At 23.5% G+C, this 13,107-nt stretch overlaps 1 protein-coding gene across 3 annotated transcripts; it reads left to right on the top strand.

The window, feature by feature from the left end:
* The first annotated feature begins 3,186 nt into the window (after window positions 1-3,186).
* Window positions 3,187-5,419, top strand: LOC114125916 (endocuticle structural glycoprotein SgAbd-2-like). Of its 3 annotated transcripts, none has more exons than XM_027989735.2 (4): window positions 3,187-3,355; window positions 4,234-4,369; window positions 4,591-4,786; window positions 4,927-5,419. In XM_027989735.2, the coding sequence occupies exons 1-4, from the start codon at window positions 3,344-3,346 to the stop codon at window positions 5,186-5,188; spliced, it is 606 nt and encodes a 201-aa protein (XP_027845536.1). In that variant the 5' UTR covers window positions 3,187-3,343; the 3' UTR covers window positions 5,189-5,419. The 3 variants fall into 3 exon arrangements, with proteins under 3 accessions (XP_027845536.1, XP_050057083.1, XP_027845535.1); XM_050201126.1 differs by having other exon boundaries at window positions 4,234-4,444; XM_027989734.2 differs by having other exon boundaries at window positions 3,188-3,355; window positions 4,234-4,507.
* Window positions 5,420-13,107: the final 7,688 nt, after the last annotated feature.

Below are 13,107 nucleotides of genomic sequence, written 5' to 3'. Positions count from 1 at the left end.
TATGTACCTACGTGACATATGACATGTCTTCACGCTTACCTTCAGGGTTGTAATTCGATTTTCATGTCGTTCTTAAGTATTAACAGTCTCAACCAGTAATCAAACCATGTTGCTTTTGTATCTAAACAGGATTTCGCTATGTCACATAACCTTGATTAAAGGTATTTTTATCATTGTCTGGACTGGTTTTATTAAAGTGAAGTATTAAAAAAAACCTTTACACCCGGGCACTTGATTCAATGAATATTAAATCCAAATAAATGACTTAAGATTGTTATTGTAAATAATAAGTTTAGGTACTCAATACAATTATTTGCATATGTTTAGTATTTTATCTTTATTAAATGTAGTATGATTTCATATAGGTGCTAAACTGATTGAAAATTATTATTAGATCTGAAAAATTCTAATTTTGTTTTATTTGTTTAGAAAAGCTGCAGAAAAATGTGAGTGGTCTATTAATATGTATTATAACACTAGGAAACTATATTAAATTTTACTTTGCCTATTTTGTCAATACTTTATATGAATGCATATTTTAGAAGTTACCTAGATTAGAAAAATTAGAATATATTTTACAATTTTTGAATAGTAAAGCAAAGTTAATGTCAAATGAGTGACTAAACAAAAATATGAAAATGATCGGCATAAAAAATAATAATTTTAGAATGCAACATTGCACCTATTTGAGCCGATATGAATTTACTACTGCGGCACGTATATTACACAAACGCGAGCAAGAAACCGTTTTTAGTTAATAGTTCTAATATTTTTTCACAAGATTATCGAGAAGATCCATAAGGCCATAAAGTAAATTTGTTATTTACTATGATTGTGAAAATGTAAATAACGAAGAAAGTAATTAATTTTTTTCAGTTATTATTTAATTAAATTTTTAAATTAAATTTATCGTAATATTATTTACCTATATTATTTGAAATATCGAACATTGAATGTATTTGTTTAAAAATAAAATAAAATGTATATATTATTATATTTTTAAAAGATAAAGTACTATAATTTGGGATTTTGATATCCTCATTCCTAGACTTATTATTATTGACATTGTGATTATATAGTTCAAAGTTTAGTATTTCAAAAAAATATATTACCTAATATAAAAAATAATAATACAACTAGATTTTATGTAAAATATTATCTTAAATTTAGTATTAAAAGTTGTATAAATAATATGTTGTACAATTATGGAACAAATGACTCGAACAGCAATTGATAACCAGTTATAAATTTATAATTTTTTTTTCATTTGTTATATTCAAATTTGATTGCATAAAACGAGTTTTTTATTTAAAATTTAAATACATTATGTAAACCCAATAATATTAAGTAACTTTAAGTTTCTATTTCATATTTGTATATATAATTGTATTTTGAAAACTTTTAAATTTAAAACTTTATTTTAATTACTAAAAATAAAACAATGTTAGTAAATTTAATATATTTGGAAATTGTAAGAAACTAACTAATGAAAACAATTCAAAAAATTAAAATGTTTTTAGTTATTTGGAAATAACAATAAATGTTATGATTTAATGTTTATTCGAATATTTAGTTTTTGATAACATATTTATGCTATAGTTTTAGAATTGGAAGAACATAATAATACTATATTATAATATATACATATATGTTATGCGTTTAAAGTTTTTGATAAAAATACTTATAACTTGGTCGTGTAAAAATACGAAGTATAAGTATGATACATTTTGACATTTAGTATCTCACGAAGCATATCTTAACAAAGTTATACATTAAATTTGCATTTACTCTCCAGTAGTCTATAACTACAACCCCTTACAGACGTCCAACTATGACTCAAAATGTGTTATAATCACCGCAAATATTTACAAATTTTAGATTTAAATTTTTGTTTAATGAATACATTTTATTGTAATAAAAATGCATTATTGATGAGTTGCATAAATAATTAATGAATAAATAGTTATCTATTACATGGTTTCTTAAAAATGATTCGGTAACCTATAATTAGTTCGTTCAATTTTAGTGAACCATAAAATAAAAATATATTTTAATGAACTTAGATATTTTTAATGTTTTATAATATCAAAAATATTTTGTTGAATACATCTTATACGTACTTTAGTAAAATCATCATGATTTTTATCAAGTAAATAAACACGTATATCTACTGAAATATAATGGCTTTTAGATTACAGACTCAAAATCCAGTAGGTATAGCTAACTATATGATATAGAAATATAGATTTGAAATTCTAAATAAATGTAATACACCATAGGTAAACTTTTGTTTTATGTTTGATGTCTATATTAGACTTATGATATTAATCATTAAGTATACAATGTGAAGTTTTTCAATTGTTTTATTATATTAATTATTAGTTATGAATTATAAAGTTTTAAGTTATTAAAAACATGTTTTTTGAAGTATTAATTATTAAAATAATTTATTAAATCAATTTGGTAGTGTTGTATCAGTACAAAATTTTCAATGTAGAATTGGAACATTCATGCTTTATTTTTGATAGAATGTAGAAAAATTAAATACTTAATGTCTAATATTGTTAGACTTTATGATATAATATATATACCTATTTTTTTAAATTTTAACGGTAACATGTTTTAATTTTACGTGTACAGATTTTATATTTTTGAGTAGAATACATAATATGTCAAATCAAGTATAGATATCTATGTAAAATTTCTTTCAAATCAGACAAAAAAAAAAAATTGACTTGGAACCTATCCAGTTTCCATAACGATTCGTGACCATTGTTAAAATTCATCACATAATTCATAATATTTGTCATCGTATTACTTATTAACCATAGAATATGTATGAAGATTGAAGACAGAGGAATAGATAAATTTTGTATATGGTTTCTATGAAAATAAAACATTTTTCTTATTCTTTATTATACCAATTGATATTTAAAATCGTTTATGGAATAACATCGAAAATAGCCATCGATTTTAAAATCTAATAATAATAATGAAAAAAAATTGTGAATACCAGTTCCACTTTTCTGTCTGGAGCGCAGTAACATTTAAAAAAAAATCGCAAACCGGTCTTCTTCATCCAATAATCTACAAATCTACATATATATGTGTATTTATATTGAACAAGACGTGTATAAAAAATCAAATAAATTATTCGCAGAAAAAAAGGGAGATACTTTATTTTTTTTTTAAATGTCAAGTTCAAGGTATTTTGCATGAACCTGCGCCAAAATTTTAGTATATATACCTCATCGGGATGCTCATTCTGCATCAGTTGTGTCATCTGTCCACATCCCAACATACGGCAATTTTCTGATCACAGTAAACGTCCGAAAAAATCATCATGAAATTCTTGGTAAGTAAAATAATATATTTTTATAAGAGGCATTCAGCAAATAGCAATATTAATATGTAGGTACAAAACGTTGTATATTGCAGTTTCAATTTTTAAAAAATAGTTTAATTTAAAGAAAATGATGACAAAATAAATTTTTGATTTTCATAATTTTTTTTTAATAAAATCGCGCATTAGCAAATTTGTTGACTTTTGTTTATCTTATTATGATAATATTTGCTTTATATTTTACTATAAAAGTAAATCATATAAAAATACTTATATAGGTATAAACATATAAATATTTAAATCATGATTTAATTCAATAAAATTATAAGACAAATTCAATTTTTAAGTTAAAATTATAATTAGTGTAAAAATAATAAACATTTTAATACAAGTTACTTTAATTTAGTCTTTATTCATATATCATATATCATATATATATATATATGTTATATTAATTTGATATCTTAATAATTTAAGTTATAGATCGGGGGTGGCTAACTTGTGGCTCATCAGCTACATGCGGCTCTCGTCATGGTCAGATTTGGCTCGCATCTTATTTATAAAACTAAAATTTACTTATTATTATTATTATTTTTTTTTTGGTAATTATTTATAAAAATGTATCAAATTATATAAAATGAAATTATAAATATTTTGGCTCTTGGCATAATTATATTTTCCATGTGCTTTGTGAACACGTTCGTGTTAGCCACCCCTGTTATAAATTAACTCATAAATTGTACTAACATTTTATCCAAATATGTATTTTTATAGTTAAAATTTAAAACTAACATTAATTGTATAATATAGTACAACCACACTGCAATAATTATAATATGTAAAAACTCATCTTCAATATTTTAATACAATTTTCGTACCTATGTCTTTAGGTAGTGTTAGTAGCTGTCATCGCAGCAGTAGCTGCAGCCACACCTAAAGAAGCTGTCAAAGTTGTACCTTACAGTGGATTCCCAGTCAACCAGGGTTACTTCCCAGGTCAACAAGCATACTACCCAGGATACCAAGGTTACCAAGGTTACAACTTCGGATTCCGTAACGGATACTACCCAGGACAACAATCGTACTACCCAGGATACCAAGGTTACCAGGGCTACTACCCAGGATACCAAGCTGGTTACCAAGGTTACTACCCAGGATACCAAGGTTTTAATTTGTTTACTACTCTTACATTACAGACACAGAATCATACATTTTCAAATTTCTTATAAATTCCTATTTTCACACAGGTTACAACCGTGGTTACTACCCAGGAGCCCCAGCTGCCGTTTACCCCACTGTCAGCGCTGTCACTCCAGCCCCAATCATCGCTCCTGTGCCAGTTGCCCCCAAGGTTGTTGCCCCAGTGTACAAACCCGTAGACAACAAATTGCCAGCTATCGTTAGACAATCGCAAGAAGTCAACACTGACAACTTCAAATACGGGTTAGTATTATACAATGATATTTGATAAATTGCCTGTAACAAACCAAATAGTGAATTAAATAAAAAATATAAATGCACCACAAGTCCCACACACAAAAAATATATTGTTTTTAAATGAGATACATTTGCACGTATTTTAGATACGAAACCGAGAACGGTATTGTAGCTCAGGCTGCTGGATACGTGAAGAACGCTGGAACTGATAACGCTGTTCAAGTGATTGAAGGATCATATGCCTACGTTGGTGATGATGGTGCCCCAGTCGAAGTCAAGTACTACGCCGATGAGACCGGTTACCACGCAGTCGGAAATGTCGTCCCGACCATTCCCTCAGAGATCGCCAAATCTTTGGAACTTATCGCCTCCCAACCACAGAAACCAGAAGACTCCAAAAAGAAGTAGACTTAGCCTGCATTAATCATGTATGCTCACACGGCCCAAACACGTATACCATTAGCTATTAGACACTGCGTGCAAAATCATGCACATTTTTTTATCATTGCATTTATTGTGTTTGCAGTGATTTTCTTTATTCGTATTTGAATGACGAATAAATACAAATTTACTGTACACAATTCAGTTATGTTGGATGTAACAAAAAAACATAAAAATAAAAAAAAACTTGAAGTTAAATTTCGTGTAATTTATTGTTATTCTACTTGTTCATCAGATAAAAACTTTATGTTTATCTGTATGGTGACCCTCACTTAAAGTTTCATTACAGAAAATAATTGAAGATAATATTAAATAATTACAGTACTATATCGTAACTATATCGGTTATCTAGTCATCTGATTTATCCAAGAGGTTATGTTATTTGACTTATTTTTATGATTTATCTACATAATTTGAAATAAATCAAGAATCATGCAGTGATACAAAAATGTATTGAAATTATTAAATAAAGTACTATATAGTTAATAGAATTAACATTTATTAATTTTTAATCGTTTAAAAAATTGTTTTTCAACCCTTTAGAGTATAATGTGTAAGTACATTTATAATTTATTTTTTGATAATATCTTGTAGTTAATTAACAGCAATTCGTAATTAACGATTATTTAAAAAATAATGAACTACCAATACCTATGTTTACATTTTCATACTATTTTGGTTCTAATCTGTTGGATTTTCTAGGATTGGGCTGTATTCATACATTATTATAATAATAAAGTTTAATTTTATTACAAAAATGTAGTGCACTCTATACACTATACAAATAAATTTAAAATAACTATTTATTTAAAGAATATCTTTTATTAGTACCTATTATACTTATTTATCTCTTCAAATTTGAAATAAATAAATAATTATATATCTTCATTGTTATGGGTTTTATATTATTATCTACAGAATTTAGAAAATATATTATTATACACTAACTATCCTCGTGTACTTAGTTACCCATTAAAATGACGCCTCTTATAGTTATAAATTTATAATTTATTCAATTCGTTATTTAATATTCTACATTCACAGATGATACGATATTCCTTATATATCTTTATAGCTGTCTGTGTGCACTTCGTTGCCCGGAAAAAAATACCACCTCTTACAATATGACTTTTTAAAACTTATTTCATCATTAACTGACAAGGTGGACTTCCGACCTGTATCATCGTCCGCCTGCGCTAAATTTAACTGGTAGAGTTCCAAATATTAGCGAAATCAAAAAAAAAAACTCTTGAGATTTATTATGCAAGTATAAATTAATATTATATTCATGATTTCATAATACTATTTTAGTTGAAGTAATATTTATTGAGGAGTGTAGAAAAGTAAGTACTTAAATAGTTTGAAAAGTTAATCACAATAGTATTTATGGAATATTATTATGACGTTTATGTTACTAAAATAATAAATATTTAAATGTATCTGAGGCAGATGTATCAGCACATAATATTATGGATTTCAGGGCTAGCTAAAACCCTTAAAATTTATAAAACTATATACATATTTACTAAATTATTAACCGGAATTATCATTTGATAGTAAACAACCTAAATATATTTATTGCTGATTTTAACTAAGTATAGAAAAGAATACCTGACATTGATAATCACGCAAAATTTGCATTGCAAATTATTATTAGTTACAAAATCCAAATTATTAATGCAGTAACACATTAGGTGTATTATAGGTATATGTATAAGCGTTAACTATTTATTTATTTTATATATCTGTGATTTAAATCCACCATCATTGAAGCCCATTCATGGTTTTAAATGATTATATAATATAATATATAATATGCTAATATTCTGCAAACCTCATTTGTATGTAATTAAATACTTGTAATTCTTATAAGCTATTAAATTCCACAAAAATTAATCATTCAAAAATTAATTAGATAAAGCAAACCATTTAAGTATTTATTATTCTTTATTAGAACATTATTTAACTGAATAATGACTTTATATACAGTTTGTATTAGGTATCTTGAAAACTGTATTAATACAAATTATGCACAAAGTTTAAAAGGATAAAAAAATACCACTAACATATTATATTAATATATTAAATAATAAAGTTGTTATTAATTGGTAGCAATATTAATATATCTATATAATCGGAATAGGAACATAATTTTATTTATAAAAACTTTTCAACAAAATTTGTAAATCTGTGTAGTTCGCTCACCACGTAGATTTGTTATACACTTTATTTATACATTAAAACGTAAGTATTTTTTATAGGTATGAACTATGAAGATATATACATATGTACATCATATACATTATATTAGTAATATTATAATATATTGTATGTATTATCACCCTGTACTTATTACATATACTTATTAATACATATTTGTTACAATATCCACTCCTAAAAAAATAAATGCTAAATACGCTGTTATAGTCAATAATAAAAAAAAGTTATAGATTCTTACACATAAGTTTTTAGATAAATTATTTAGATGGACTAATATTTTTATAATAAACACGAATGATTATGATATTTTATAAAGAAAAATCATTTTATGATCGGTTGTAATAATTGTATATTTTTATAGAATTTAAGCTGGCACTCTAGCCAAAAAAAAATATAAAACCTGTTTGTTAAATTAGCGTGTGATTTTGGTACCATCAAATATAAAATAGTTTGCGTGTTTAGTTAATTTATTTCATAGATCACTCTAATATTTTATGAATTATGTAAAATACGTAATATAATATCAAACTATTTATTTATATCAAACATTTAAGGTTCTATAAATTGTATTGTATTAAAGTTTTATTACTATAATAAATTTGATGGAAAAACTGTTTTATTATACTATTCTTATTATTATAAATTATAAAAATAAATATGTAATTTTATTTGTACTGTAACTATAAATTATAATTTTTGCGTATAAATTTAATTAGGTATTCAAATTTTTAATTGATTTCTATTTATATATACATATAAAAACATGTAATAGGTCCGTTATCGTTTGTGAGTAATATTATTTAAATATGTAATTTGTAGTATCTAGTGATGTAAAAATACTGCATTTTATATAATTGCATTTGTATAAATATGTATAGTAAAAATACAAATTTTTAAAATCATATTAAATAATATGGTATTTTTACAAAAACCTTTAAGAAGTTAACACAATTATATTATAATTTTAAATTCACTACCTGAGTATGTATTAAGATTTATCAATAAATAACAATACAATTTCAATTAAATTATGTATATTGTAGTAGGCATTCACATATCTTTATAGTTGTCATATTATAAACTGTAATTTATAATTTGTTTAGTGGTTTGTAATAACTTTATAATTATTATCATAACTCTAATCTTAGTAAATGAAAAAATAGCTTAAAAAACAACTTTATTTTAACAAAGCTAAATAGGTATCCCGCTTATCCCGCTCGTAAACTTAAATTTAAATAAAAATATAATAGGTATTTACTAATTAAAAATTAAATTAAATAAATATTATTTATAAAACTACTCTTAACAGTTGTTGCGAGGACATTTTTCTTTGTTTATTTTTATTAAATCATCAAATTAATTATTTAATAGAAATAATATGAATAAAATATCACATAATAATCACATTAGTAGAACTAAGACAATTTTTCATGCTTTATAAATAGGTACATATTTTTTTATACCATATAATTATTCAATATTTGTACATGGTACATAAATGCATAATACGATTTATAATTTAAATTAATATTTTCCGGTAGTTTCTATGTACAAATAAATGTAATATAATATATTATATTACTTAAGAGTTAAACTCAAGTAACTTTTTTGTTAAGTGTTTGATTCTAAATTAGAAAAAATTAGAATATTTTATTAACTGTGTTTCATTTTAAAAACTAATAGTTATTAGTTATTACACTAGTTTGTATACTATATTTTATTCATAATTTTAGTTAAAATTAAAATTATTTGACTTTTTTTTATTTTTAATTACAAATTCTAGAATTAGTAGAAAATATCATTAAAACAGAATAAATAAATATATCAGAAATCATGTTCAATTCAAATAGTGCCCATAGAAATAAATTTGAAAGTATTTTTTCATTAAATAAACATTTAACATTAAGGGATACAAATATATAACCTACTGTTTGACGTTTTAATATTTCGCGTCTATTTTAGAGTTGTAAACAATTATAGGTAGTCAAAAACCTTTAAAGTAAAAAATATCGAATATCCTATCCTAAATATTTAGTATAGAATATGATATGACTGCCGAATAAAATATAGAGTTTAGATTCATAAAACTTATATTTTATTTTTAAAAAAAAACACGAATTATTTTTTTTTTTTTTTTTTTTTTTTTTTATTTACTCTATAGTGTATACATTTTATAATGTTCGCTACTTCTGAAATTATTTATTTTCAGTAAAATACGTTATTCGTGGTAGTATATAATATTAAAATGCTGTAAACACAAAGGAATTCATAGCATGTATTTTAGACCACACAAGAGACATGTGGATATCGATACGATACCACAGGAGTAGCAAAAATCTAGAATGGATAACAAAGTAAATTAGGATTGCACTGGCTATGGGCAGAGTATCGTATGTCTAAGTATTATAATCTTCTTTACAATAAACTACTCTACCAGATAACATCTTCACCGATACCAGTTTTCATTCTCAAGGCATACTTGGTCAGAACTTCACTTTAAGAATGAATTTCTGAACTCGTTTACAATAAAAAAAAAAAAAATTCGTATTAAAATAGCCCTACAAGTTAATAATATTAAAATTGATATATCAACAAAATTAACATAATATTAAATGTACCGTGACTGGTGTGACTTACAACTGAATGATATCGTTTTATATTATAATTTTTACACAGATTTATTCAGGCATTGAAACATAATAACGTGTAAGTGTTTAAGCTTTCCAGACCGGTACATGTATTCAAATTGTATAACGAGTCAACGAACTAACCATTAATAGATGGTTAATGTAAATGCCGAGTTTTTTGTTTCTGCTTGTTAAATTATTTAGCAATAAGTAATAACTGATAGTAGATAATATGATAGCAAATAGTGATAGTAATTTGAATATGAATATATAATGCAGATAGTTATATACTTTATTATGTATATATTATACCATGCACCGATGGCCTGTACATTCATTTATTAAATAACTTTTTAATAAACCGATTATGTATTGTTACCACGGTTGGCTGTATAACTACATAATAAAATATCTGGTACCAAATGGCATATTGCATATTGTACTCAGTATTTACTAACATATAATTGTATTTAAACGTCCATGCTAGGTATTAGGTTATGAATTACTGAAATAGGCTAAGATTTCTGTGCAATTAAATTTCGCAAAATATAAAAATAGGTTATTGTAATGTGATGTACAATAGATACATAATATTCTGATAAATTCAATTTTAAGATTTTACAATAAAGAAATATAATGAAAAATTTGTATTTTTAATTTTAGGTTAACATGTTAATTTTTAAACTATTTACTTAATATATTTATATTTTTTTTTATTATTAAAAAACCAATTATTGTAAGAAACTTTATTTAATATTCATTTATTACAGTCATTAATACAATGATATAAAATATAGATATATTAAAATTAATATGATATTAATTTTTAAGTTGAATTAGAGTACTTAAAATATAATAATAATCAAGCCTGGGCATAAACGAGTTAAAAAGTTAAAGTTAAGTTAATTTTAACTTTTTAACTTAAGTTTTTTGAATTTAATTTTCATTAACTTAATTTTTAACTTAATTGATGTTTATTGATATTAACTTAATAAATTACGAGTTATTTTTAATAAAATTTAAGTTACGTTATTTTATAAATAATTAGATTATAAATAAACCTAACCTAACGCTAACATATAAAAAAATAACTTTTCTTTAACTTTTAACTTATTAAAAAGTTAAAAAAATATATGTACAAAACTTTTAACTTAACTGAGTTAACCAAAAATTTTATTAACTTTTTCTTATTGATGCATATTAACTTAACTTAACTAAGTTAAAAAAAATCATTAACTTGCCCAGCCTTGATAATAATACATTTTATTACTTGTAGTTAATATACAAATTTGTAAATTTGTCATACTCATATCATTAATATTAATAATAGTCATAACATCGATTAATCGTAACAAGTATTTAAACAAATACATTTCACATAATAAATCAATAATTATCACATATAAGTAAAAAACCTATAACTAATAAAAATCGTAAAAATATTAATATTTGAGTCTTAATATAATATATACAATATACATATATATATATATACATATATGGTTAATTATATACTTTAAAAATATCACAATTGAAAATAGAATATATTTTTATATTATTTTATTATACAATATCCGTATATTATTTTTTATTATTATACTATACAAGCTAAGTAGCTGACCACCACTTAATTTACTATATCAGTAATATAATGTATATACTATTTGAAACATAATAGGTTTAAAATTTTATGATTGGTATAAAAAGAAATACTAATTATAATGCATTATGTATAGAAAACATTTGAAACATAATATATCACCATATATAATTATTTATTTTTGTTTCATCAATATAAAATATAAACCAGTATAAATAACAATTATATCCAATAATAATAACTAAATGAAAAATAAATAAAAAACAATACATAAAATAAAATTATAGAATATTATATTGATTTATATTTTATACCTACATTATATTATATTATGTTAGTATTTAATTTGAATTTTTCTTATATTTGTTAACCTTTTTGATCTTTGCACTCTTTGAAATTTCTTTTTAAAAAGTTATTATCCTAAATACCTATTACATTGTTGCGCAATAAAAAAAAATATTCAAATTGATTTTGGTGGTTTTATAATTTGTATAAATTATTTCAACAGAAAGCTTATATGCAATAAGTACCCGTTTGTATTTTATTATTATTATTATTTTTTATTAAATATCGATTACTAATTTGTCAAATTAAAATATGTAATACAACTCTATTATAATTGTATGTATATAGTATTATAGTATAATGAGATGGATTACCATTTTAATGTGACTGAATACTACATAACAAATCAACCACCAATTATGTATAGTTTAGTCTATACGGCTATGTAGGTACATATTATGTGTATTTATTATACATACATTATAGCATGTTACTATGTATTATAGTATAATTATGAAAACGAAAGGAATAAGAATGTAAATGAACGTTTTATGTATTCAGTACCTATACATTATATATGTATAGTGAGGTCACGGAATACAAACACAAAACTACGAAAGTATGTACCACCAATATTCGATGTATAATAAATGTATATAATATATATATATATATGTATGAATTTCATAATATGTTTTCCACGAAGGCGAAATAAAAATCTTTAACTTTTGGTTAACTTAATCTTTAGCCACTAAAAGCTCATTAGAAGTGAAAATATAAAATATTACATTATTATATATTATATTTTAAAAAACATAACGTTATTAAATTAGAAAAACATGTAGGTACCTAGATACTAGGTAGCCAATAACTATTTCTACAAAAAATTAAAATATGAAAATTCAATACTTTACAATTCAGTGTTTCCCAACCTTTTTTTACTCAACACCTCTTTAGGATTTCAAAGAACTCATACCATCCCCTATCGCTCATTGCTCAATAAATAAAAAATAATCATAGTTTAATTTTTATAATCAGTAACTTAGTGTAAGTAAAAACAAAATTCAATAAACAATTTTTATTTTTACATACTAAATTCTTATAGAGCGAGTATCGATAACTTGAATTTCAGGAGAAATAAAAATTAATTCGAC

Source organism: Aphis gossypii, chromosome 2 (genome assembly GCF_020184175.1).
Source record: "Aphis gossypii isolate Hap1 chromosome 2, ASM2018417v2, whole genome shotgun sequence".
Classification (NCBI taxonomy): domain Eukaryota; kingdom Metazoa; phylum Arthropoda; class Insecta; order Hemiptera; family Aphididae; genus Aphis; species Aphis gossypii.
This window is presented reverse-complemented; position numbering and strand designations above follow the sequence as displayed.